This window comes from Aythya ferina (genome assembly GCF_964211825.1).
Source record: "Aythya ferina genome assembly, chromosome: 28".
NCBI lineage: Eukaryota > Metazoa > Chordata > Aves > Anseriformes > Anatidae > Aythya > Aythya ferina.
Genome location: NC_140325.1, coordinates 3,501,051 through 3,527,428, shown reverse-complemented (window position 1 = coordinate 3,527,428; position 26,378 = coordinate 3,501,051). Strand labels below are relative to the sequence as shown.

At 51.6% G+C, this 26,378-nt stretch overlaps 2 protein-coding genes across 3 annotated transcripts; both read right to left on the bottom strand.

The window, feature by feature from the left end:
* Positions 1-414: 414 nt before the first annotated feature.
* BCDIN3D (BCDIN3 domain containing RNA methyltransferase) lies at positions 415-2,888 on the bottom strand. Its single transcript, XM_084500195.1, has 2 exons — positions 2,646-2,888; positions 415-1,673 (listed from the first exon to the last, which is right to left on the bottom strand). Exons 1-2 carry the CDS (start codon positions 2,835-2,837, stop codon positions 1,068-1,070), a joined length of 798 nt encoding a protein of 265 aa, XP_084356321.1. The 5' UTR covers positions 2,838-2,888; the 3' UTR covers positions 415-1,067.
* Positions 2,889-4,865: 1,977 nt separating this feature from the next.
* Positions 4,866-25,422, bottom strand: FAIM2 (Fas apoptotic inhibitory molecule 2). 2 transcript variants are annotated; one of them, XM_084500189.1, is made up of 13 exons: positions 25,408-25,422; positions 21,794-22,031; positions 20,037-20,217; positions 17,259-17,362; positions 17,068-17,132; positions 16,303-16,356; positions 13,903-13,953; positions 13,315-13,354; positions 12,559-12,596; positions 11,283-11,370; positions 10,656-10,751; positions 8,753-8,806; positions 4,866-7,645 (listed from the first exon to the last, which is right to left on the bottom strand). In XM_084500189.1, the coding sequence occupies exons 2-13, from the start codon at positions 21,806-21,808 to the stop codon at positions 7,496-7,498; spliced, it is 936 nt and encodes a 311-aa protein (XP_084356315.1). In that variant the 5' UTR covers positions 21,809-22,031; positions 25,408-25,422; the 3' UTR covers positions 4,866-7,495. The 2 variants fall into 2 exon arrangements, with proteins under 2 accessions (XP_084356315.1, XP_084356314.1); XM_084500188.1 differs by lacking the exon at positions 25,408-25,422 and having other exon boundaries at positions 21,794-22,191.
* Between the last annotated feature and the right edge of the window lie 956 nt (positions 25,423-26,378).

Below are 26,378 nucleotides of genomic sequence, written 5' to 3'. Positions count from 1 at the left end.
TGCGGGCCTCAGGAACTCGCAGGAGTCATCGGTTATCTATTTCTGCGTGTCACAGTACACTCACGGAAAGTTTGTAATCTGTTTGAACACCACCGCAGAAGCATGACTCCTACTCGCTACAAAAGCTCACAAAACCACTAACTAGGCATGAACAAAAGCCAGTCAGGAGATTAAGTGAAATTAAGTTAAACTAAGACATTTTGCTTAGGTGGTTTTTTTAATGCTCTTTTCTAGATCTTACCGAATGATAGGAAACAACCCGAAGCTGTCACGCTTTAACCTTAGCCAAACACAGTACCTGAGCTGCAGGCTTACCAAAGTGTCATTTACACCTGCAAACACAAGGTAAACTCAGTTACCTGAGACCGCGCAGGTTAGAAGATAATGGGAGCAGAAAGATTAAAAAGCAAACAGTTCACGGATAAAATTAATTTTTATTTTAAGGACATAATTACAAAGAGCTCTTCCTTTGTTACACACTCACGTGAATACATGCCCTACCATGGAAATCTTTCACTCCAGAGATCACGCCACTGACAGCCACACAAGAAGACTCCAGGCAGAGGTGCACGGGCTGCAGCCTGACCGAAACGTCAGCCAGACACGCTCTGAAGTGACCCAACTTGCTCACGGCTGGTAAACCAGGTTACACGCTTTCCCAAATTATTTTAGAGAGAAAATAAGACAACAAGCAGGACAAACAGCACGTCACACAGGTGAATAGAAGTATATTTGCCTTCCCTTTCCTCAGAAAGTTATGTAGACAAAAAGCACAACAAAAAACGTGTTCTCCCTTCATCCAGGGCATACTCTTGGTACACACGGAAAGCACACATGGAGCGACTCTGGTTTCAAGAGCACTTTTTAGGAACAACGCCCTCGGAACCCACAAGGTCACCACATTTCTGCGGATGGAACAGAACCAAGCACACACCTGCCTCAAACTCCCTGGGGAGGTCAAGGTCTGACCCCGATCGGGATGTAGGAATTCCTGCAGCTGTCTCTGTGCCCAGTGCACGCCTCCTGGCCTGAGAGCTCAGGAACACGAGAGGCCATTTGTCGGTCACTTACGACCCCGAGGGCTCCCTGCCCTCTTCGTTTGAGCTGTTTGATTTAAAAAGCAAGAGGCTTCTGTCCCAGCTGGTGCTCCCGAAGCAGCACTCCAGCTCCATCGCACAGTCCTTCGTCAGGATCTGCGTTATCCTCTCCGCCATGTCCCCGTTGATAGCAAGAGATCGGAAGTGATCGAAATCGTTCCTGCCCAGCTTCCGCAGGCGGCGGGCAGCAGCCCTGTAGCACTTCCAGGGCTGCGGCTCGATCAGCAGGTACTCGCACAGCGAGGAGAGGAAGGCCAGGAACTCCCTCAGGCCGCTATCCCCGTGGTGCAGGTGGATCCACATGGTGACAGACATGCAAAAGCCAATGTCAAAGGTGGAACGGCCAAAACGGCCCAGGTAGGAGCTGAGGAACGGCTCCCTGGAAGCCGAGTCCATGATGTCCAGGTTGGCAAAGGATATGGAGGCAGGGAAGGGGCTGCTCTGCCGAGCCCTCTCAATCAGCGCTGCGTCAATGTCACAGCACAGAAGGTGCAGATCCTTCCCAGCTGCATGCTGGTCCAGGCTGCTTTTGTCCTGAAGGCCGAGCAGATGCCTGTACAGAGCCACACTTAGCTCCTGCAGGAAGGAAAACAACAGGACTTCACAGGGCCTGCACTGCCTCGGTCACCTCACCAAGCACATCGGGTCCCACTCTCAGCAGCAAGGTACAAGCACCAACTCAGAGCCTTCTCTCGAGGAAGTTAGAGCAGTAAGCTCGCTGACAATCCTCCTTTCTGAAGGAAAAAGCAGCACAGCAGCCCTGACTACCAGAAAGCCTGCCAGAAATTGGAACTAAACCTGCATCACCCCTCCTGGGGGGTTTGCTGGGGAAAAAAATTGAGTAAGGTGAATGAGTTTTACTAACACAAGTCCTGCTGAATCTCCCCATCCAATATCAAGGTATCACTGGTTTTCCTAGCAGAGCCTCAGAGCTCCCTAGCAAGACTGAGAGCTATTTATAACGCCTAATTAAGAATAAATGCATTTCTTACTCTCATGCTACAGGAAGAGACACTTCTTGACCATGAGACTGCAGCAAATGAGAATTAAGGAGAGTTTTCTTCTGAATTTCCCATTGCAGAGCGCGCCACTCAGCGGCAAGCGTATTTATCTTTCATGAAAGGAGATTTGATGAAGTTCCTGAATGACACCAAGGACAACCGCAGGTGCACGCAGCTCACACAGGCGGGCAGCGTCCCCTAGTGGTATCTCTGTATTTCAACAGAACTGGACTGGGAACATTTTTTGCCTGGCCTGCTCTGCGGGTGCATCTGAAGCAGGACCTAGGGTTGTCCTTGAGATAACGCCTGAGGCCTTCAGCCTTTCCCTCCCCTCCCAGCCCCCCAAGCCCACCCCCAACCCCCCGGACCCCCTCCCACCACCCCCCACCAGTATTTCCCTCACCACCCCCATTCCCCTTCAGCCTTTCCCTCACCCCCCCCCCAGTGCCCCACACCATCTCAGCCCCCCCCCAGCCCTCCCCCACCTCCCCCCACCCATCCCCCAGCCCAGGCCGCCCCCTCCCTCCCCCCCCCATCGCCCCCTTACCCCCGAATTGCAGCCCACGTCGAGGCCCAGCAGCGGGCGAGCGGCCGCGGGGAAGAGCCGCCGCAAGAGGCCGCCGGGCAGGAGGCTGACGCGGGCCTCGGGCGGGTGGAAGCGGGAGTAGTTGGGGAAGTTGCCGTAGGGAGCAGCGCCGGGCTCCGGGCCGGGAAGGGCCGCGCTGCTGGGCGCCGCCATCTTGCCTCCCTCCCCCGTGAGCGCCGGGCGCGGACCGAGCGGGCGCAGAAAGGTTCCGGGGCAGAAAGGTTCCGGGGGGGGGGGGGGGGAAGGTCGCGCATGCGCACAGCTGCTGCGGAGATGGGGGGCGTGAGGGCCAAGGCCGCTGGGGTTGTTCTCTGTCCTCGTAGCCCAGACTTTCCAGGTCCATTTGTGCAAAAAGAAGAATTTGTAGATTTTTTGCTTTAATAAAAATAAAGTGTCCAGTCCCCGTCGCATCGGAGCAGGCCGAGGAAGGGCAGCGTCCACCCCCGGGGTCACCTTTGCCCCTGCCACCTTTGCCCTTTGCCCCGGCGTTGCTGTGGTGCTGCCGAGGCCTGGGGCAGGGGCTCAGGCCCTGGGGGGGGGTCCCCAGCCTGGGGCACGTTGGTGGCAGGGCCCTGCGGGAGCCACCAGCTCCAACAGAGCACCCACAGCCAGGCTAATTAACCATAAAGTTCATTTCAGCTTCCCCCAGCGCCAGCATGGAAACCTGCCTGTGTGTGCAGCCCTCGGGGGCAGCTCTCTGGTTTACAGAAGTTTTCACGAAATGTTATAAAATGTTAGTTAAACAAATCAAAACACACCAACAAAACGAAAACAAAACCAAAATGATCATCCTGGTATTGCTCATGTCTGTAGATAGGTAGCTGGTGGGAGATTTCATAGTGGACAAAAAAAAAAAGAAAAAAAAAAAAAAGCCTGTAGTTAAAAAGAGGGGTAAAAGACTCCGTGTCCACCAGGGGGAAGGTTTTAGGAGAACCTCGGTTCATTCCACACACCGATGTCAGCTGTTGTTACAGCATGAAGAGCAGAGGGCGCCAGGAGCTCAGAAACAGGTTGGGCCCTTGTGTTTGGCTTCTGCCATGGGAAAAACAAGCAGAGATCTGCAGGAAGTCTCCATCCTCGACACACCTCAATCATGAAAGGGAAAGAAGACAGGAAGAAGGACAAAAATATATATATATATTCCCCTCCTCTTGTGCAAGAGGATTTTTTTTTTTTTTTTAAAAGGTTTCCCCTGAATCTTTCTGGCTGCAAATAGGGTCCCTAAATTCTTGTCCTCTTTGCTATAGGCATGGGAAGCAGCTTGATACCTTCCTCTTTCTGACATCCATCACACACTGATGAATCTCTCTACCTCCTCCTTTCTTCCACATCCCACCTCTAAGTGGTCCCATTACACTTACAACTTTAGGCCAAATGAATGTTTGCCATATTCCTCAAGAGTCAAGTGTTGAAATCGGACAGAATCATCAGCCTTTTATTCCATTTTTGTTAATTACAGGAGCAGCTAAGCTTAAGTTATCCAACACAACAACACAAAATATTTTATTGCTGCAGAAAAATGCATCTGTGGGCTGTACCTCACCATTTAGCCATGCTTTTTAGGAGACAAAATCTCACGCCTGCCTTTTGAGCATAGCTTCTTTTAAGGAGCAGAGATCTGTCACAACAAGGTGCTGCAGCTGGTATTGCTCTCCTCTGACAGCCTGGACTAATCCATGGCTGATGGAGAGAGAGATTTCACCGCCCAGTGTAGGCATTGATTTACATCATGTGAATAGCTCTCTGGAGGCTTTTTATTTTCCCCCACTCTCTCTAGAGAAAGCTTAGTGCGTCAGGTTGCTCTCCAGAAGCAGCTGGAAATGCTCTCTTAAGCAGGTACCTTGTTGACAACACTTGCTGGCCTCTACTTAGTTGGTTTTGAACCCTACACTCACTTAAACCAAGTCTGAGCAAGAGCAGATGTCTTACCCAAGGAGACCTTTGGCCTTCAATTCTCAAATACTTTACATGTGATGCCTGTGTTGGAACCATAAGCATTTTATTGCTTCATGTAGGATGTGTGCCTTAGTCATAAGCAGAGAAGAGCCAGCCTGGTCTCCACTAAAACTTTAGGCTATGCCACATCATGCTATAATCTTGTTTACGTTTACTATTCCAGGGGGATGAAGCACCAGCTATGCAAACAGACCTTCCTTCAGTCAGGAGACCTCACAACAGCACTAAGTTTTGCAACAATTTATTAGCAATGTTCAGAGAAAATACAAAATCCTATTTACAATGAAATCATAAGAATGGCCGGACTAAAGGATCACAGGGTTACAGAGCCGGGGTCACGATGATGCAGACCTCAGATAAGGGTCAGCCACATGGAGGAAGTGAAGCAGCCCTGCACCTCCCCTGCACAGCGGGTCCAGGAACCCAGGAGAAACCTGCCTGTGCCTATATCTCACCCCTAATCCTGCATTAGCCCCATGGGGACTTCCACCTTCAATCCGAGTGCTCTCAGTGGGCCTGGCATGGATGGGCTGCGAGCCGTGGGGTCAGTGCAGAAGAGGAACCAGGACACATGCAAGAAGGGAGCCCTGCAGAGGGCCTCGTGAGGGCAGCAAGCCATCCCCACTTGGGTGGCCTGGAGATGCAGCAGGTGCCATGCAAGCTTTTCCCATGGGGAAGCAGAAAGCCAGGAGGCGGCAGCAGCTCAGGCAGCAGCAGAGTTTACTCCACACCAAAAAGAAAAAGAGTAAGAGATCCAGAGTGGGCTGCAGATCTGTGGTCTCGTACAGAGGTCCAAGGTGTGCAGGGCCAGTTTGGAGAAGTCCCAGTGCAGAAAGGGGTCTGCAGAGCTCTGGCCTGGATTGTGCTCCTGTGGAGGAGTTTTAGGAATATTTCCGTCAGAACTCTTCACATAATGCCATAACCCTTCCTCAAAATCTGGAAAGCAGAAATACCTACAGACCTTTTGCTGAGAGCAAAAGAGGCTGCATAACCAGGCTGCTAAGGTATTTTGGAAGTGCCTACATGGGTTCAAGTGAGAAAAAAAAAAAAAAAAACCTCTCTAAACTCAAATTTTGTAAATTTTTAGTGCATCTCCCACACTGTGCTAACCCCAGTCCTGCCTGCTCAGCAACCCAAAGCATTTGTTTTGTCTCCATGCTGCACTGCAGAAAACAGGCCATCATGAACTTAATGGTATCCCAGTCGTCTTCTTTATCCCTACAATTTTTATCTTTTATTTTTTTAAGTGGGGAGGTGGAAGGCATCAGTTCTGCTCCTGTGTCACAGACAAGGTCAGCGGAGGCGCTGAGGGGTTGAAGCATGTTTTATTTATTCTTTGCACAGTAACTTTCCTTTTCCTCTGCCCAGCTCAGGGCATGGAGCACGTGCAGCGGGAGGATGCAACATGTGAGGGGTAACAGGCAGGGCAGCAGCAGAGGAGGAATGTGCAGTACGGAGCATTTTGGCATAGCCTTTCTCTAACACGCGGGGATCGCTAGAGGCAGCTCAGTGACGCACTTGCACCGGCATTCCAGGGAGATTGAAGATACGGGTTTCTATCAGGACGAAGGATCGCTTTCTAAATAAGAGCAAAAGGCCTCTTATCTCCACCTGGAGCTTTACAGTTAGAAATTAGCCAGCTAATCCCCAGACAGGGGAATGTGAGCAAGGGGAAGATGGAAAGTTACCTGCACGCTCTGAGGCATCCACTGCCTTCCTTGACATCCCTGTTTGGGGGAGCAAAGCCAGAAAATGGCTAGAGCAAGAGGAAGAGGCGACATTGGTGTTTGCTACAAAGATGGGCCCATTTTGAGCAACAGGCACGCATCCTGGCCTCAGTTTCTGGGTAATAACCACTTAATCTCTAGCAACCAAGCCACTTGTGAAGGCAGCAGATCCTTAGGATGGATCACAGGATCTCAGCCACCCATTTCCCCCGTCAGGATGTGCCTAGCCCTGCATGGGCTCTGACACTCAGCCTCTTTCCTCTGCTCTCTGCCATTCCCTGCCAATAATCCTCATGTGGGATCCCAACCCTACCAGGTGAAGAGCCACAGTTCGGGACAATGGCATACACATCTCCTGGGCTGGGGAGCTGAGCCCACAGCCAACGATCCTGCTGACCCACACTGGGAAGGAAAGCAAGTGCAGGCTCAGCCCCACAGCCAGCTGCAAAGGATGCAGAAGAATTATTTCTGCAGGACATTAGGGATGTCCTCAAAAAGGCCGAACATCCTGAACAGGTTCCCTTGCGCCTCAAGGACTGATTGCTGGGACACCCAGACTACGTGATCCCATGCGCTGCCTTTCTAAAAGCAGGCACTATTTGGAACATTTTTCTGCAGAGTCCGTGAGGCTCTGAGTGAATGCAGGTGAGAAACGGGGGTCCCCTAGCTTTTTCCCTTCCTTCAGGTGCTTTTCCTGCCAACATCCTAGCAAAATTCCCTACCTCTCCTCCCTCAATATGATTTTCCCTTTGCAGAGCTGTTCACACCAATTCAGCATCCCGTGATGCGCAGGACACAGGCAACTCTGACAGCCTCTGGGGAAGAGAAGATCCTGGTCTCATGCCTCCCAGTCTCTGGTCTGGTTTGATCTCAGCAGGAGTGAAGGGAGCAGGACAGACATAACACTTAAGCCCTGCTTTGCTGTCTGGGTCACAAAGGCTTAACAGCATATATACAAGCTGCATAAAGGAACCCAGGGGCTTTGCTCGGCTGATAGAATGGAGCCTGCTAGTGGGCCAGAAAGGGTGGTTTGTTGTTGGTTTTGTTTTTAAACCCTCTTTTGCTTTTAATATATTTTTTTAAACATCTGCATCTTGCCAGCAAAGAGAAGATTCTGCCTTGCTGCCCTCACTCCTGGCTGGAGCCAAAGAACTGGAGGAAGAAGGAGAAGATGTAGATGATGTCCAGGTAGATATTGAGAGCTCCAAAGATGTATTCTTCTGGACTCAGTGAGTACCGACGGTTCCCCATCAGCATCTGGGTATCAAAAGCCAGGAACTGTGAAGAAAGAGGAGAAAACCAAGTGACAGTCAGAAGCAGATTTGGCACAGGGAAGCAAAAAGTGCTTTGCTATAAGGAGTTCTCCCAGTTGCTTCACTGTACCCTCAACTAGAGCACTGCCACTTTTTATGGGACATAACTGCTGTTTAAAAGTGCCTAAGTTTAAGTGTGCAGTTCGCCCCACCAGCTGCATTTCTGGCAGAAGTTTGTAGGGTAATAAGATGTTTAGCCTCCTCGTGTTTTACAGAAGAGTCTCTAATCATGAATCACAGAAGAAATACCCAAGCTCGCTTGAAATGACTTTATTAGCTAATAAATAAAATTGCCCAACTGTTCTTATTCACAGCATGCCCAATGTGCACCGCCTTGAACCCCAAGGCAGCCTTTCTCCTGACCCCCACCTCAGGGCAATGCCAAGCATCTTCCCAAACAATGCCCACACCCCAGTGGCAAGCACGGCACTGCCAGGACATGCTCCGGGAAAAGGCTCACAGGAGGGAGAGCCAGGGAGCAGGTGAAGGAATGAATTAAACCTTTTCAACTTCAGGTCGAGGAGCTGCCCTGTTTCAGGGCTTTTCCTGCCTGCAATGAGCCTTCCTAACGCCCCTTAATCCCAGACCACGGTCTCTGACTGTTGTCCAATTCCTTCATTTGTTATGGAAGTTCCCCTGCCACCCAGCCAGCCTTGCCTTGACTTTGCTCACTTTTGCTGCCTCATTTCATCCTTCTGCACTGCAGCCTGGCTCCTACTGCTGTGTCAGAGCTTGGTCTCTGCTCCCACTGTGGAACTGCCTTTTGCCCTGCCCCTCCAATGCTGTCTGCTGCTCACACCTAGTATTGCGCTTACAGCACGGGTTTGCCAATCGCACCATGCTCAGCACCAGCACCGTCACGTACAGCAGCACCTTCCCAGGACAAGGCTGAGGTCACTGCAGTAATTGCTACTCATGAGCCACTGGAGGATGCAGAGCTCTCTGCAATCCTGAAACTCACTCTTGTCCCTTCCCTAGGCACCCTTCAAGGCAAGAAGCATTTATTCCACATTTACTTGCTTATTTTTCCTGCCAGTGCATTCTCAGGCCCTGTGACCAGCACCTCACTTACCATGGTGAAGATAATGGCACCAAGCAGAGCATAGATCGCGTGGAGCCAGGGGACCTAGAGAAACAAATCCATCAGTCAGTGCCTGCAGGAGTACTGGTTAGATAGGACTTGACACAGCAGAGAGCTGAGCTCTCACGTGGAGGATACAAGTTAGGGAAAGTGCTCTAACAGCCCTGAATTTGCACCACTTCCAGTTCCAACCCAGTTTCTATTGCTGTCCTTTTTGTGGCAGCGATAGGTCACTGTGCCTCAGTTTCCTCTCTCACTCTGGTCTTTATGTCTGTTTGGCTCATAAGCTTCCAGACTAGGTGCTTGTGTTTCTGAACAGCCTACTGCAACGCAGCTGCAGTCTCTGTGGAAACCTCTTACTCAGCCCTGATGGAAAGGCATTTTGCAGCAGCCCTGGAAGGTGTTTATTTATCCAGCCAAGCTGATCCCACCGGAAGAAACGCCAATTGCTTCCAAGAGCCAGACGAAGTTTTGCATGTTAATTAAAGCTGAAGTGTGTTCATCTGTTGGAGTCACAGCAGGAAATTCACTGAAATTAAGACCAAATCCCAACCCTTGCCTGCTGTGGCATGGTAACCTACAGCGCTAACGGAGATGTTGCTCACATTCCAAGAGAAGTTGCCCACATGGATGGCTGATTCAGCCCCGAGATCGCAGCCTGCCTCCCGAGATAGACAAGCTCATTACAAGCTGCCTCAAGCTATGCTTATCTTGACAGGCTGCAAGATAAAGAGCAGTTGTCTCAACAGTTTAATGGCAGCGGCTTGGCACCGCCACCTGGTTTATGTGCACGTCTGTGGAAGAGGGGAGACGGATGCCAAGCCAAGACAACCCAAAACCAAGCTTCTGGTTTTGGAAGCAGCAACTCATGTATTTGTGCATCGTCAGGTCAACTCCAGGGCTGGTACCAGCAGGAGCATCTCCTGCAGGTCTGGCCCATTGATTATGACTCAAGTCCCCAGAGGAGCCAGGTGAGGTGGGCAGGAGGGTTGAAGGGCTCTTAAAGGCTGCCGTGATCAAAGCCAGGTGCTGCTGTCACCAGTACAAGCAGGCATTCCGGGTGATTAATGGTGGCCCACAGCCCCACACACCTTCCCTCTTTCATCAGGATCTCTTCCAGAGTCTGTCAGGCTCTTGCCTGAATGACGACTCACCTAATGAGACTCTTGGATGGAGACCAGATGCTCCATGCTGCCACACCAAACCCTCTATCAGGCGTGGCCACAAGTAGCTCCAGGGTTTCACTTGGACACAGACAACGCCGGGTTCAAGCCAAGAGCGGGGATGCAGAGGGCTGGCATGGGAGGCTAAAGGAAAGGGCTGGACCCATGCAAGAAGGACTGGCAGCAGCTGGAGGAGCAGCAAGGTGGTTGTCATGGTCTGGACTTCTTCCTGGGGTCTCAGTCACCCCCCAGAGAGGCTTATTTCTGTCAGGGAAATTTGAGCCTCAAAATTTAAACATCGCAGAACCGTGCCCCATGGTAGGGTGGCTACAGCCACGCCTGGCCAGACAGGCTCACTGCTGCATTGTCCAGAGGCCAAGGCCTGCCCCAAACAAAGCAGGGCTCTTAGCCCAAATTCAGGGCAGGACAGCACTTCAGCCAGCTCACCACCCTGGCTTTAGTGGAGGGGAAACTGAGGCACAAGCAGGTGGTGCAACCTGCTTTGGGGTCACTCCACAGCTGCAGGAACAGGAGCAAACTTCCTCAAGCCCCAGGCCAGTGCTGTCCTACAGCCTGCTATCTGATTGTACAACAGGCAGGCGACAGCGACCTGGCTTTCCATTCCTGCTGGTGTTTCTGCACATTTCAGGACACCCCTCTGAAGACGAGCCCTGGAGTTCGCCTGCTGATGGGGACTGGGTGAGGAAGGAGGGACGCGGGTTGTTACTCACGTATTGGTAGGGCAGAATCACAGCCAGAATGATGCCACCGAAGAAGAGCACCATGAGCATCACAAAGAGGACGCCCTGGTAGGAGGTGAAGTCAAACTGCAGAGGCAAAGAGCACTGCGTTACAAGGGCAGGGGCCCTGCAGAGGCAGTGAGGGGGACCCCCCCACACCTGCAGGGGGGGACTCCCCAGCATTGCCCCCATCTTGTTGTCAGATGGCAATTCCTCCATCTCCATCTCAGGTCCTGTAGCCCAGCTCCCATCCCAATGGCAGAGCCAAACACTCACCATACCCCCTTTACTGCTGTGGGCAAAATTCTATACCCATCTCATCCCTGATACCCAAAAGCCCTTCATGCACATTTATGTTAGTGCCTTCATGTATCCTAGCCTAATCCTAAAGAACAAACCAAAAAAGAACACCCACTCACAACTTACCCCATACATTAGCATCTTCTCACCCCATCTGTACCCCAACATATCCCTCACTCCTGCATCTGTGTAACCTTCACTTTGCACCCCAGCATTCCTCGGATCTCTTCTGCACCCTGAGCCCCACAGACCTGCCCCTTCGCACTGCCTGACCCCATTTACTGCCTCTCCCAGAGGGACTGAGCAGCACAGACTGACCTTGGTCTGGAAGCTGAAGATGGTGACAGACAGACACACCAGGGCCGTTATCCCCAGACACAGAAGGACCGACTTGGTATTGTAATAACTGCAAAATTAACAGCAGAGCCACTTTGCTAGGGTTTCCAAGGGATGGATGGGAGGAGAGATCAAGACAGGCAGAAGCTCCGTGGGGGTGTACAGGAAAAGCGAGAGTCCTTGGGGCACAAGCAACACTGACCTTATCAACGGTCCTTAGTGTCAAAAGGGAAGGAAAGATAGAAAACACCCCAAAAACACTCAATGGGTTTTCCTCTTGCTTTAAGTAGAAGAGGGTAGGCAGGAGGGCACCTCTGTTCCTCCTGGGAACTCATGAGCAGCTAAGATGAGGACTTGCTATAAAAATCTCTCTGTCCGTGGACAGATGGAGAAGGGGAGGATTCAAACTGGGAGGTAATAAAAATAGAGTGACAAATGTCATTGCAGCACAATGAGAAATCAGAAGGCTGCGGCCACTGTTACTCTGTGGCTATGCTTGTAACAGTGGGGTTGAGTTTTGGAAATCTGCAGGGCAGGATTTGAACAGGCAGAAAGACGACAAGCTTATATATACAAATTATATTTGTACGTCTGCCCACTGATTTCAGTTACAGCACGAGGCTCAGCCCCAGGAGCCAGCCTCCTGCTCTTCCCTTTGGTTTGACTGCAGAGCGATATCACTGGCATTTTCCCCGAGCTGCTGAAGCCACCACTTTCTTTGTGCCCTGCACACATCCATCAACACCCACTGGCTCGCCTGCCTCATCACCAGGGACCCACGTGAACCGGGGCTGATCTTGTGAGCAGATTGTAACAGTAAAAACAAGCAAAAGGGAGCAAGCTGTAGACTACAAAATAGAATGAAACTGCTGGAAAATAAGCTCCTTGTGTCACTCCAGCCCCATCTGGTAGAGTGCTGCTTGTCGGGAGGGGTGAGATCAGTCTATGGCAGTCCCCTACAGCCCTCTGTGCAGGCACTGCCTCGTCCCTGGCTCTCTGGTGCTCTCCCACAGGACTCAGCACAGCCAAGACCTACCCTGTTCTGCCCCAATGGTGACAGAGGAGGGGTGGCACCATGGCTCTCAGAGAGCTTTTTTAAAAAGTGTTTTTAAAAGGGAAGGTGGTGACTTCACGTGGCTACCAGAACAGCTCCAAAGAAATCAAGCAGTTATTTTATTTCAGAAACCAGGCAGTTTTCCCACAGAAAAGCCCAGGACACAGGACCAGAAAACCTCCAGGGACCATGTGCTCAGCCTACCTGGAAAGCATCCCAGTGAGATAAGCCATGGAGAGGGTCTGGGAGGGAAAGAGAACCACATTATTCTTGCATTCGTGTCCCAGGAAGAGACTCAGCAGATAAAACATCTCAACTGCAGGAACAATAACTACAAGGGTAGCAAAACCTCAAACTGATGCCCGGGAGAAGCAATTTTCACATAGTTTCTAATCCTCCAGTGATGAATGTCTGCAGGACAGGTTAAAATGAGGGCAGGTTCTCCTCGCTGGGAGCAGTCCCACCTTCCCCATCCTTCCACCCTCCTGCACAGGCCTCCAGCACCCTACCCCAGCTCCCACAGCCAACCAGCCTCCGCAGGCCTTTTGTTTTATCATAGAATATCCTGAGATGGAAGGGACCCATGAGGATCATCGAGTCCAGCTCCTGGCACCACAGAGGTCTACCCAACATTTCAGACCCTGCGACTAAATGCTCAGTCCAAACACTTCTTGAACTCCAACAGGCTTGGGGCAGTGACTGCTTCCCTGGGGAGCCTGTTCCAGTGTACAACCACCCTCTCAGTGAAGAAGGGTTTAAACAGAGGCTCTCTTCTTTCCTGCTTATCACATTTTAGTTCAATTACAGCTCCTCAGCCCAAGTGCGGGGCAATCAGAGGATTAAATTCCTGCTTTCTGCAGGAATTCTGAGCCCAGATTCTTTTCTCTGCTGCCTAGAGCCATTGTGAAACCTGCACTGGTTGTTGGGGCAGGGCCGACACTGTCCAGATGTGCTACTTACGAAGATGCTCAGCAGGATCAGATTCCATGGGAAATACCTCCTGCAAGTGAACAAACAGGGGCTGGTCAGCCCTGCCATGCAGAGGGCAGCGGTCGTCAGCAGCGCTCCACAACAGGTTGCATAAGATGTGCCACGTAATTAATGGCCTGCACAGCAAAAGGCAGGGGTGGTGCAAGGGGACAGTCACCCCGCTGGGAATGAGAGAGCATTCGGGGTGCTCTGAGGCCAAGAGGGCAAATGCCCCCATGAGATTGCAGCAAAGCAGCCAGCAGTGCCCTGTGCCAGCGAAAGACAACCATTCCCTGTGGTATTTAACAATGAATATTTGGAGCAATGCAGCAGCACAGTTCGGGCAGCAACACATCAACCCTTCCAGTCACAATTTGAATTCAGCTTTTAGTGCAGCGTTGCAGCAACTCCCAACTGCATCAGGCCTGGAAGCACAGCTGCCACCTCCGGCCCTGCATCATTGCCCCAGCACGACCCCATCCCTTCTCTGCAATGATGTTGGTCATGTTTGCAGCGAGACGAGAGCATTCATCCTTCCCTTCACTGGGCTGTATTAAATCCAAAAAGAAAATATTTTACCTGGGTCCAGAGCAGCAAGCAAGAATCAAGTAGGTCACAAAGAAAACAGCACTGCAAAGAGAAAAAAAAAAAAGCAGATTAGGGATGAAGACATAAGCGTTGTGTATTGAAGCAGGAGAGAAGTCTCCAGGTGACAAGTCTTAGTGCTCTGTTGCACTGCTTAAATGCAAGTACCGTGCCAGAAGTCAAGGCTGGGTAGGGAGCGAGGCAACAACTGCCTCTTGCTGAAGTCATTTTCTGCCCAAAGCTGCCTGCTGTGCTTATGGCAGTCCCTAACAGCACAACCATCCTTGGAAAACCTGAAGGACGGTTTTGGAGCAGAGCAAGGGTAGCGTTCAGGGCCAGGGTAGATGGAGCACCAGTAAAGTAAATGAAGTAAATGCTAACTGGCCAGAAGCATTTCTTGTTGATAACTCGCTGTGTGAGTCCCTTGACTGGAGGCAGCTCAGCTCTGCCCCTCGTTGTCATCACTGGCATCCCACCTGGCTTTGGTGGGCTTGAGGCATCCTGCTGGGATTTCAGCAGCCCCATGAATCTTTGTTTAAGTGACTTGCCTAAAGTCAAGGGGAAGGTGAGGTCAGAGAAGGGAATTGGTCCCATGCCACCACACCAGCCCTGGAGGAAGAGCTCACCAGAACGATCCTCTGAGGACACTGAAGCTCACAGACCCGAGCCTAACATGCTGTTGCACATGCCATCCCCAGGTCACCTATGAGTTATTTATCTCACACAACTTCAGCAAAGCAAAAATCCCTGAGCTGAGGGATGGTCTCCCCCTGCCCCGGCCGTCACGCAGCCCGGGTGTTTTTCCACGCTGCTGATGGGGTTCGGCACGGTGGGAACCTGCTCACCTACTTTCACCCTTGTGCCTGGGGGGGGAGAGCAGCTTCCAAGCATGCCGATGGCAGCACGATAGCCACTCACCTTAGGTCTAATAAATGAACATGACGGCAAAACCCACGGGCCATGATAAATGCACCAAAGATAAACCTGAGCATTGCTCTCCCACAGGGAAACCAGGAAAGCTGGAGTGGGCACAGCTCAGCAGATGGAAAACAAGTAGGGAGCAAAGAGAGCTGCTGCAGTTATCCATCTCCTTTGCACTCACTATGAACATCTATTGCGTTGTTCTCCCTGGGCCATCACTGAGCAGCCCCAAGGCACCCACTTTTAATTCAGAGGTGTAGATGGAGAAGTCAGGTCTCTGTACAGAGGAGATCCAGACCCAGACCAGGGAAAGCAACTGGAGAAACTGGGGACAGAGGGAAGGGTTGCCTTGCTGAAAGGGACAGACAGAATTTAAGTCCCTCAGGTACAGGACCTGTCCCCAGCTCCTGCTGAAGGATAGGAAGAAGTAAATGCTAACTGGCCAGAAAGCAGCAAGAGATGAGCCCAAAGGTAAAAGCATGGACCTTGGTCTTGTCTCCCTGCAAGGCAGCACTGCTTCTCCAATCTACCAATTGGCCAAGGATGAGCAAATTATTTTCTTTTAAGGTCAAACAAGCACGCGGGTGCCAGTTGCCTTCTATTATTGCTATTTTAAGTCTTTTTTTTTCTAAGTTACATAAGCTGGTGTCTCATCTCCGGGCCTGGACACATTTCGTGATTTGGGTGTGAACTAATTAAAGCCAGGTTCGCAGAACCTCATTCACAAGCAATTGCATCGTGCTCTCTGCCTGCTTAATTAGCACTAACCCAAGCAGCATCCAGAAAACAGCACAACTGCAAATATATTAGCGCACGGAGGTGCAGCCTAGCTACCTCCTCTCTGACCTTTCAGATCAGGCTGGCCTAATGAATGGAATCCCAAATTCTGGGCACCAAAGGCTGCTCCCCGATGATGAGCCTGGCGTGACAGCCCTGACAAAAACAGGGCCAGACTCACCCTGATATCTCCAAATGCACCCACCCTGACACTGCCCACATCCTTCTTCATCTGTTGCTTATCAAGACACATGGTACAAACCCAGGCAACCTCCTTGCTGTCAATGGGAGGATGCAGAATGAAGCCTTGAAGGTACCCACTGTGTATTTTCAGCTCTCACAGCTGGGTTTCTGCAGAACTTACTTAGAAGCTCTTCCGTTTTACCCAGTTTGCTCTGCAAGCAATACTCATGTATTTACTTTGACCCTGGTTTGTAGAGCAATAAGCCCTCTTTTGGCAATTATTTGGAGGTATCCAGCCCATGTCATGTCTCAGACTCTTTTAAGTGAAGTTTTCTTTTTCTGTTCTCAAATCAAAAATATCCATGAATTTCCCTGGCTTGCCTTGCAAACAAATTGGAGTAACTCCTCAAATGCAAGACACAAAAGTGTTTGGAAAACATTTCTGCATCACTACAGCCACATCCAGAGCTGTTCAGAGCATGTATAGCCAGAGGAGAAGACAGAGATACTCACTAGGAAGCCCAGTACCAAGCAGAATGTGTCTGAATGTACCCCTTGACCGGTTCGCTGCAAGACAGAAAAGGGACACTGAGCAGAGCATAAAAATGCCAATCACTTCACAGGTTGCTGCTAAATTAAACCTGGGAATGTGCACGGGGTGACACAGAGTGGGGATATGTGCAAAAACACAGCAGACTCTACCCAGCAGACCAGCCAGCTGAAAAGAAATTCCAGCTGTCAGGTCAGAAGGACAGCCCTGCTGTTATCAGTGACACCGTTGGACTTGCTCGCGGCGTGGCTGCTGCTTTCTCCGAGGAGTGATTAAGGAGGTCGGCTCCTCGGGCTGACAGTGATTCATTATTTATTCTGGAGGCAACGTGAGCTGCACATGCCCAAAATGCTCAGCCACCTGAGCTAGCTGTGTGAACGTGGGGTATCCGCTTCTACGAGGGCAGGTAACCCAGTCCCTCTAGCTGGGGCTCTGATGGCATCGATAACTCCCGAAACAGAAAAGATACAGGGCATGGCTGAAGCAGCAGTTAAATGCAAGGGCAAGCAGCTCGGGCCTCTCTGCTGGGGATGGCACCCAGAAGGGACAATGCGCTGTTCAGGGGAGATAGCAGAAAGACCTCTCGGGGACCCCTCAGTCTTGTTTTTATGTTGAAGTACCTGAAATAATTCACGTACCTACAGAACAGAAATTACCCTGTGTAATGGGTCGTACAGGAGCAGATCATGCACGGTACAAAGCGAGCATTACGGCTACACCAGACTTACCAGAAGGTGAAGAAAGCCACAATAACAAGAGTCACCAAGAGCTGGACCATCAGGATGGCATAAACCTGGAACGAGAGGCAGCCCATGGGCGAGCTGCAGGCTCCCCACTGCCCACCCAACTCCAAGCAGCTCCGTGGTCCAGGGGAGCCCAGGCCAGAGCAGCCAGGTTCCTCTGGGCTCTTGCCCCTTACCTTCCTGATGAACACCCTGCGCACGTTCCTGTCATCCCAGCTGAAGGTCGTGAGCATCTCCGTGTCCCCGGGGTACCCGCCGCTGCCATAGCTGGGGCTCGTGCCTGAAGCAGAAGCCAGAGATCAGCTCCCATCACCTGGCTCCCTCCCAAGCCACAATAATTTGACCCCAGTGATTGACTACAGTTCAGGAGGCCCAAATTTTAGTTTTTTTCTTATCGCACCATGAAAGTGAGGTGTTCTGGGGTGTGATCCGTTTCCTTCTCATTCCTGTATCATACTAGGAGCATCTCCAAGAACAAAAAGGGGGGAAATACTTCTGCAAGCCCCAACACAACAAGGATGCCAGGGTTTATTCCTGTCTACAATAACAGCAATTCCTTAATGACAGAGGTCTTGTACCATCTCCTCATTCACCTTTCACAGAACATTAAACCACTCCCAAGAGGAGCTGTGACTCAGCACCGCAGTTATTCCCATCAGGAGCTCCGGTGCAGGAGGATTCCCTCGCTGCTCCGTAATTGCCTGAGTTTCAGTTGTGTCTGCATCATTTTTTATGTCAAGAGCGTGCCCTCTTCTCTGGGAGAAGCTCATTTCAGCCAGCTTTTTCAGAAGGGCCATCCCTGAATCCAGTTTCTATGCACGCAGCCAGACCAGTTTGTGAGCAAGCCTAAGCAAAGGGAAAGAACTCCAGTGCAGCTGCTGGGGGAACCTTCCCCCAAAACCACCACAGCACACAGCCCACCTCTGCTGTGCTGAGGGCTCTGTGATACAAGTTTTTGTTGCTGGAGTTTCTTGTAGCCTTCTCCCACTCCTGAACCTCATGCTTAAGAAAAAAAATTAAATACTGAAACCACATCTGATGATAAGATCTGAATTATCTTAGCACATCGTTCCCCGGTGTTACTTCTCTTGCAAATCCCCCCACCTGTGTTACTAAGACTTCTAGCTGGGTTTCCTATAGAAACAAGGCTTGTGTGATTACGCCAGCTATACATTCATATCCCTGCCTGTTTGACAGATGTCTCTCCTCCTCAAAGCTTTATAGCTCAGGGATACTCGGATCCTTTGGGCAGATGGAGGCAAAGCCCACACAAACTGAAGACAGGCTTGCAGACACCAGCAAAGCCAAATTCAAGGCCCTGGTCCTAAATTTCTTCTATTTTACAGGCCAAAGGCTGCTTGCTCTTATTGTAGAAGCTGGATCTAAGGATGCCACTGGCAGGAAATAAATCCTTCATGCTCCTTTTGTGCCTAATAAATCACTCGTGCCATCTATGCCCCAGCAGGGATGCACTCCTGCCATGCATCCTCATTTCTGCAAGATCTGTCATCATCTACGTGGCCAAGAGCACCTGAGGCCCATGTCCCCAGGGCACTTCAGTGCCTCCTGCTTCAAAGTAATCAAGGCACCTAAACACCAAATTAAGGATCTAAATGCCTCAGAGGAATGGAGGGTTTTCCTCCTCCCTGGAACGTGTCCCTAGCACCAGTCATCTCCCACCCATGGCCCTGTTTGAGGCAGTGTGTCCCCAGCTTGCGACTCTAGGAGGCAACCCAAAACACATGTCACTTCTCTCCAGCTACTTCCAGTCTCATTTGAGCCATTAGACAGAGCCCTGTGGCATGTCCCCTCACCTCCAGACCCCTGCTGTGGGAGCTGCAACCCACAGTGCAGCTGAGAGATGATGCACCACCTAAACAAGGTCTCTGCGATACACAGAACGCAGCGTCCTAAACCATTTGGGCTTTACTCATCGTAATTCGTCGTGACAGTAGAAAGACCCAGATGGTTATTACAGCAAGCTGGGAGGTTATTTACCCCCTTTCTGATTCCCTAAGGCAAGCAAGAATGGAAAAAAGTCTGTGAAACTATCAGACTATGCAGGCACACATCTCAGGTGGGTTCAGCCTGCTCTTACCCCTTCCCTAAACCTCTCCATCCCTGCCGGCCGGAATGGGCAGCTGCCAAAGCAAAGCAAAGAAAGAGGAAGGACCAGAGCAAAAGGACTTGGGAGTCCTTAAATCCAGCACTCTCTGCAGCTAAAGCCATGCTGACAGAGCAGTTGCCCCCAGCAGCTCCGCGTGCTCATTCCCTCCTGCCAGCCGCCGCGTCCTGCGTCCCCTGGCTCCCCTGCATCGGGCACAGCCGGACCTTTGTCCGCTTGTCACAGCTCCGAGCGGAGGCTGCACGTGGCAGCCGGGAAGAAAAGCCTCTTGTTTGCCCAGGGGTCATGCTCGTGGCCATGCAAACTGACGCTGGAACAATTCAGCCTCCGAATCCAGCGGGGTTTTAACCTCCGCTGGCTCTGAACACCCGCCCGCAGCAGCCAGACATCACTGATGCCACAATGTCAATTCTGCCGCTTCAGCAGCTTCTGTGAAAGAAGCAGGAGCTGGAAGGGGGGGGGCTGCAGCCTGCAGTGCTGGGGGCATCACACCAGGATGCTCCCCAGCCCTGGGAGCTGGCACTGCCCAGTGCGGCAAGCTGGGAGCCAGGATTTCACCATCCCCATACTGGAAAGGGATAAAGCACAGGGGTTTAGTCCCATATCTGGAAGGCAGCGTGGTTTAGTGCTTTGGCAATCTGGACTTTATTATTATTATTTAATTATATGTATAGCTAATAGCCATAACTCTACAGTGAGCTCTACCATGGCTCACACTGGCTGCCACGTCCCTGGCTCCTCTCTCCTTTACAAGCCCCAGGGCAATCTCTGCAGCCCTCTCCCCCCTTTGCAAGGGGCTCACCCTGGGTACAGCCACAGGAGGACTTACTGGGGTCGACGTAAGCCCAGCTGGGGTGCAGTGGGACCGATGGGGGAGGAGGGTAAGCGCTGGCCTTCATCCCCTCTCCTGCTGTCGCCTCCTCGTAGGTCGGAGGGGCTGGTGGAGCCGTGGCATTGTCCTTCTTCTCCCCTTGTCCCTCAGGGTTGGGGGGCTTGTTGTTCACAGACAGCTGCACAGAAATGTGGGAAAATATAAAATAAATAAATAAAAAAGATTAGACTATAAAATGGCACAGAAACAGCCCTGCAACGGGAACCCAGAAAGGCGTGGGCAGGGGTCTGAGGCTCCTCCATTTGGTCCCAGGAACCAGAGAGAGGAGACCCGGCAGCTCTTGTTGTTGGACCCATCTCCACACCCCCAGGAAAAAGCATCCTCTGACTGATGGAGGAAGAGATGAGAAAACATTCAGCATGACAAGGGGGATGAAAAACTGTAGCTAACCAAGCAAGTCTGAGGGTAGAGGCAGCCTTGCCCAGAGCCCTCCTCATGCCTCAGGCTCAAGCGTAACACTGGAAAGCATCCAACTCATTTTTTGCATTTCTGCCTACTTGTTACTGAATTTCCCCTCAAAATAAAGACTTGCAGTTTCTAGACAAAACACACACACCACCTCAGCTCCTTCATTTTCACTTACAACCACATTTGGGGGAGTTTCTCCAAGACCCCAGAAATTGCCAACCAACTTGTTCCTCTCTGCACATCTAGCGGCTCAGCCGCTCTGCCTTCCACAATTTGGAGATGCAGTTAAGGGATTTGGGAACCCACGTTATCAGACTACGAAGTCCCAGCAAAGAGCAATGGCCACAGCTCCCACGACAGGGTTGAGCTCCATATCAGGACATCCAACAACTTTCTTCTCCTTGTAACATTATCTCTTTAACCTTCTAGCAGTATCTTTGTTGTCCCAGGATAAGCAATGAGCCTGGTGCCCTGTCCCTGCTGCCAAGGCAGGTGCCAGCTCATCATCAGGGACAGCATCCCCCTGGGTCACAGGACCCAAAAAGTGCAAAATGAAGGAGACAGACTAACAAGCCCTGGGACCGACAGCACAGTCCCTGCACAAAGGTCTTAATTTAAAAGGTGCAAGAAGCCCTTCCGAGTATCCCAGGACGCACACCACGAGCTGACCCAGCTGCTTTGGGATAACTGTGCCACCTCCTCTGCCCTCGGGGACGTGGTAGCCAAGAGCACCCAAGACCCCTGAGATGAGCGAAGAGATGCAGGAGGGCCAGCACTGCCTGCATCCAGGCAGCCTCCAGCCTCGTTGTCATGGCAATGCTGCACTGTGCTGGCAGAGGATGCATTGCCCCCCCTCTCCCAGGAAGCAGAGCGTTGGGGCACCCCAAAACCTAGAGCTCCCCATATCAGGAGGTGCTAAAGGCAGGTACCAAGTGCCGGAGCACAGATGGAAAAGCACAAGAACCCCGCAGAGGTCCCCAGCATCCAGGATGGGTGGAAGAAACGACCACAGCTCCCATGGCAGGGCTGAGCTCCACATCCAGCAGCACAAAAACCAGCCCCCAACCCCATAATCACCTCCATCCCCTTTCTCTGCCAAAACGCCCCCCACCACAGGGACCAGTGCACCCCAGACCAGGCTTTCCACTGGTACCTAGCCCCCCCCCCCCCCCCCAGCAATTCTTTTACCCCTTAAACCCCCTCACTCCAACCCATCACCCCCCCCAGCCACGCAGCAATTCTGCACGCATGACGACCCATCAGCCCAGCGCTGGCCTCCCACCTACCTTGCCCTGGGTCATGGTGCCTCGCTAAGGTTGCAGGCAGCCCCTGCGTGAGGCTGGCAGAAGGAGAAGGCCGTAGCTGAGCAGGAGCCTCCACGCCGAGCCCCTGCTGCCTCCTCTCCCGGGTGTCTCGGGGCTGGCTGCAGCCGCTGCAGCCTCCGCAGCGTGCGCCGATGCCTTCACCTTCTAGCAATATCCACGGAGCAACGGGAGCTGGAGGGAGGACCGTACCATTCCCAGCCTGCAGCACAGGGGGAAGCCGGGAAAGAAAGAGCTAAAAATGACAAAACCAGAGGCAAGCAGCCACCGGCAGCGATGGGGAGGATGCAGGCTGGGGAAGATGCACAGCGCAGCGCTGGGGAGGCAGCCGCAGGGTGGGAAGCAGCTGCCCCTGGGATGCTGAACTCGGGGCTGGGATTGCAAAGGGGAGGGAGATGCAGAGGATGCTTTGCTGCAGCATCTCTCCACCACCGCACCTCAGAGCTGACCGTGGGCTGGGGAGCAGCAGCAGCAACCAGTGGGCCCTGCTGCAGCTGGGCACGGCGCACTGAGGGCTATTGCAGGGGGCTGGATGCTTCACCAGGGCAGAGAGCCTTGAGCCGAGCTCTGTAACACAAGAGCAGGAGGGAGGAATCGTGCACAGCCCTGGCTTTCTTCGTGACCCTTTTCAGGCTTTGAACAGAGCGGGATAGAGAGGACGAGGCTTGTTTGCCCCACGCGCATTGTGCTCCCCAGGCAGCCCCAGCTGGGGGTCACAGGGAGGGCTTGGAGGTGTCCTGGAGGGACGGGGGGGGGAGGCAGCAGACCTCCAGCACCACACAGCCCCCACCACAGAAGCAATATTGTTCCTGTACTGAATCCATGAAGCAGGGAGCTGAACCGGGAGTCTCCACGTCAAAAGTAAGGGGCACCGAGTGAATGGGGGTTTGCACCCCCAGTGACAGTACCTGGGAGAGGTGGGGAGGGGGATTACAGCCTGGAGGGCACGGGCAGATGGAGACACCCCCACTTCCCTCCCCCCAGCCACAGGAGAGAACAAAATCCCCGCTTTCCTTAGTGAAGTGCTTCACACAGGCAGAAGGTTTGCCCGGGGCAGACGGCACACGCAGAGCACACCCCGTCTGAACACATGGGCAGACGCAGACAGGCTTGCCATGGGTGAGAGATGCTGGCAGAACGGGCTCGCACCACGCTCCCACAAAATGAAAGCACATTTTGGGGCAGTCCTGAGATTCCACCAGACCAGGAGCTGTGCCAGGAGCTGTATCCTCCCCAGGGGCTTCCCCAGCCCCTCCAAGCCATTTGCACGTCCTTCCCAGGTGAACTCTGCTATTTTACTGCTCTTCATTCCATGAGCAGGCATCACATCTGGCATTCGTTGGCCAAATCTATAAGGCAGGCACAAAAATGGGGTTACCCGTGTACCCTGCCACACACGCAGACATATTTCAGGCTCCCTAAAAAGCACTCCTAGAGAAGATGAAGAATAGGCTGCCTACAAGGAGGTTCAAAAATAATATATATATATATCAATCATAATTTACAGGCTGTGCAAAGAAAGGGGCAGTGGAAGGGTTAAAATAAAAGCATGAGCTGGAAATGAAAGAATGCAGTCAAGCAATGTACAGCTGGCATCCATACAGACCTAGCCCAAGCTATTCAATCAGAAAGAGAGCCGATTACCACAAGGGCTGCAAAAACTTGTCAGGATTATTCAGAATCAATTAGGTGCCTGTTAACCACAAGCTCCTCAAGGGCTTTCATTCTCCTCGAGGCTGAGCAGAGGCATAAAACTGGGCAGGTCTGAAGCGAAGGAGAGAAACTCAAGCCAGCAGGTCAGGTTCTCGCTGATGCAGCTGAGCACAGGGAAGCAGCATGATGCTCAGCTCACGGTGCCACTGCCATCGGTCACCATCCAGCTCGGGATGAGCCAAGGGGTCAAGGGCTTGGGAGCAGAAATTCCACATGACGCATGGCATCACGGGGAGAAAGGAGACACACATTTTCCTACAAACCCCAGAGGGATTCACTCTGGCTGCAGCCCCCAGACAAACCAGATTCCTTGGTGGGATAACGCAGGACCCCACACGCTCCAGCCCAGGCTGAAGATGCTTCAAAGAGCAAAAATACTGTGTCTGGAAGAGGAAAAACCCTCAGCAAAGAAAAACAGATGGCACTGCCTACCACAACAGCCTCCCTCTAAATTAAAAGCAGCAGGGAAGGAAAGCCAAGCTCCCCCCCGGCACCCTGTTGTCTACCAGGGCCATTCCCACTCCCGAGCTCCCAGGGTATCTTGGTCTTCCCTCACTGTCCAGCCCCAGATAAAATCCAGCACCAACAGGGACTGCTTTCACGGGGCTCTGGGAAACCAGTGTCCCTTTTCCCAGCCAGGAAAATAAGCTGGGAGAGCCATGGGCTGCAAGGCTTGAACCATCTCATCTCTGCCATGGAGAATGCAGGGGCAACTGCCCAGCTGAGAACAACAAAATCAAAGTCCTTCAGCATCCTTCTCCATCAGAAAAGCTGATCCAAGCTTGGTTCCTTGCTTTCCTGCTGATGCTGGAAGCTCTTAAGCATGCCAGAGTCCTACCAGGGTCATTTTCTCTAGCTCACCTTCCTTTCCCAATCTCACAGACATATTAGGGGGGAAAATACAGGCGAGAGCCACAAGCGCTCGAGCACAGCATTGCTGCAGCCATCCGGTGTCCTCAGCATTAGGCCACGCAAGGTGGCTATTTGTCTGCACACATGCACCCTTAATACTCCATAATAACAATAAAAGTACATCTGTCAAGGCCACACCCTGTCAAATCCACAGGGGATTTCACAGGGATTAAAACAACTTTGCTGAACACTCAATCACATCAAAAACAAGGTAAAGAAAGCTTGATGAGATAATTAAGGGGTCTGCTGCAACAACATACACAACTGCAAATGAATTTTCCCCACTCCCAAGAGGGAATATGCCCCACTGGCAATGAATGCTCTGCCATAAACTTCAAAAAGACATAGAAAAACAGGAATTTACTCCAGGCTTTCAAGGCTACTGAATTATCCACAGATTATTAATGCGAAATCCTGCCACCAGGTCCAGTCCCAGGATGGGAGACTAACAGGCATGCATGAAAAGTGCTTTGAAAGGATAAAAGAAAAAAATCCACTTGTGCCTGAGGGGCTTTGCCCTACTGTTGTCACCCATCCTGCCAGCATCCCAGGCACAGGGTGGGCATCCCCAAGCTTCACCTCCACAAGAGGCAGAAATTTGCTCTTAATAGCCAGCTCCCCTTGGCTAGCTCATACCTTCCTGCTTGCCCCCACTCCTTCAGCTGTAATAGCCCTTCTCCTTTCCCAAGCTGTTCTCAAAGAGTAGCAAAATCTTCCCCTTACAACACAATTTCAGGAGCTGAACAAGACAAAGCCATCTGGGGTGGGATGTTCTCCCCCACCAGTACTCTCTAGCCCAGGCTTTGATATCCAACACTGGTGACACAGCTAATAATAATAATATTATTTAAAAAAAAAAAAAAAAAAAAAAAAAAAAAGCTCTCCATCATCCACTTTCTTCCATCAGTTTTCCATTGCCTGGAAGGAAATCCCTGCTAGCTGAGCTGTCATACCTGAACACAGGCATCCCACCTGCTGGGTGAAATGTTTTAAATTAAGCCCTGGTGAGGAGTCCAGCAAGTAGGGCACGGAGCACAGGTGGAAATAAGGTGACTACAGAGCTCTCTGATCACTGCCCACTTCTGTGAAAAGATCCTTAACCCCAGAGCATCCTCATTTTATGTGCAGCCACTCTATTAATGAGCTCCATTTGTCTTCATCAGGCTTTTCTTCCATTTTTGCTAAAGCCAAGCAGGTCAATGAATTGACTCAGCTGTTCAGGAGGGCTGTGGGGTCATTACTACTTTGATGGGCATCCCACAAAAATGGGTTTATGTTTTGCAATTGCCAATATTTCTTTCCTTGTTTGCCTGCCATACAGGAATCCTGTTTTCTTCCCAAAGATTCTGCTCCCAGAATAATCCCAAGATAATCGACTGTCAGTCGCCACTTTCCATTTGGCTTATTCACAGGCCAGATGGGTGAATTAAGTGGCAAATGAGTGGGGACAATTATCCCTTGGCTTTTAAGCTCAGCAGTACCAGGGTGATCCCCTCTCACACTCCCAAAGGTATTGGGTGAGGTTTTACATTCACCACCCTTGAAGGTGGGAGTCTTGGAACAGTCTGAGGTACTTATATTAACCGCAGAGGGAGACCAAATTTCCATTCTCTTCCTTTCAAGCTGACCACTCCTTCCCTTTCAGGACATGGGGTTAAGACAACAAAAACTGCATTGGGGTTGCTTGGGAGAGCTGGACTCCACACCTCGAAAGGGCATTTCAGTTAGAGCAGCCTCAAAACGCAGTGGTGGGCAGTAGCTGCATGTCATCTGGGGGCCATTATCTGATCAAGCTGCTCAGTTGCCTGCAATTGTTTGCCCATGCCAAGGGGCTAAGACAGTGCCAGGATCTGGGTGCTTGGAGAAACCTTGCCCTATTTTTTTTTTTTTTTTAAACGCCTCCAGAGCTGGTGTGTGATTTCAT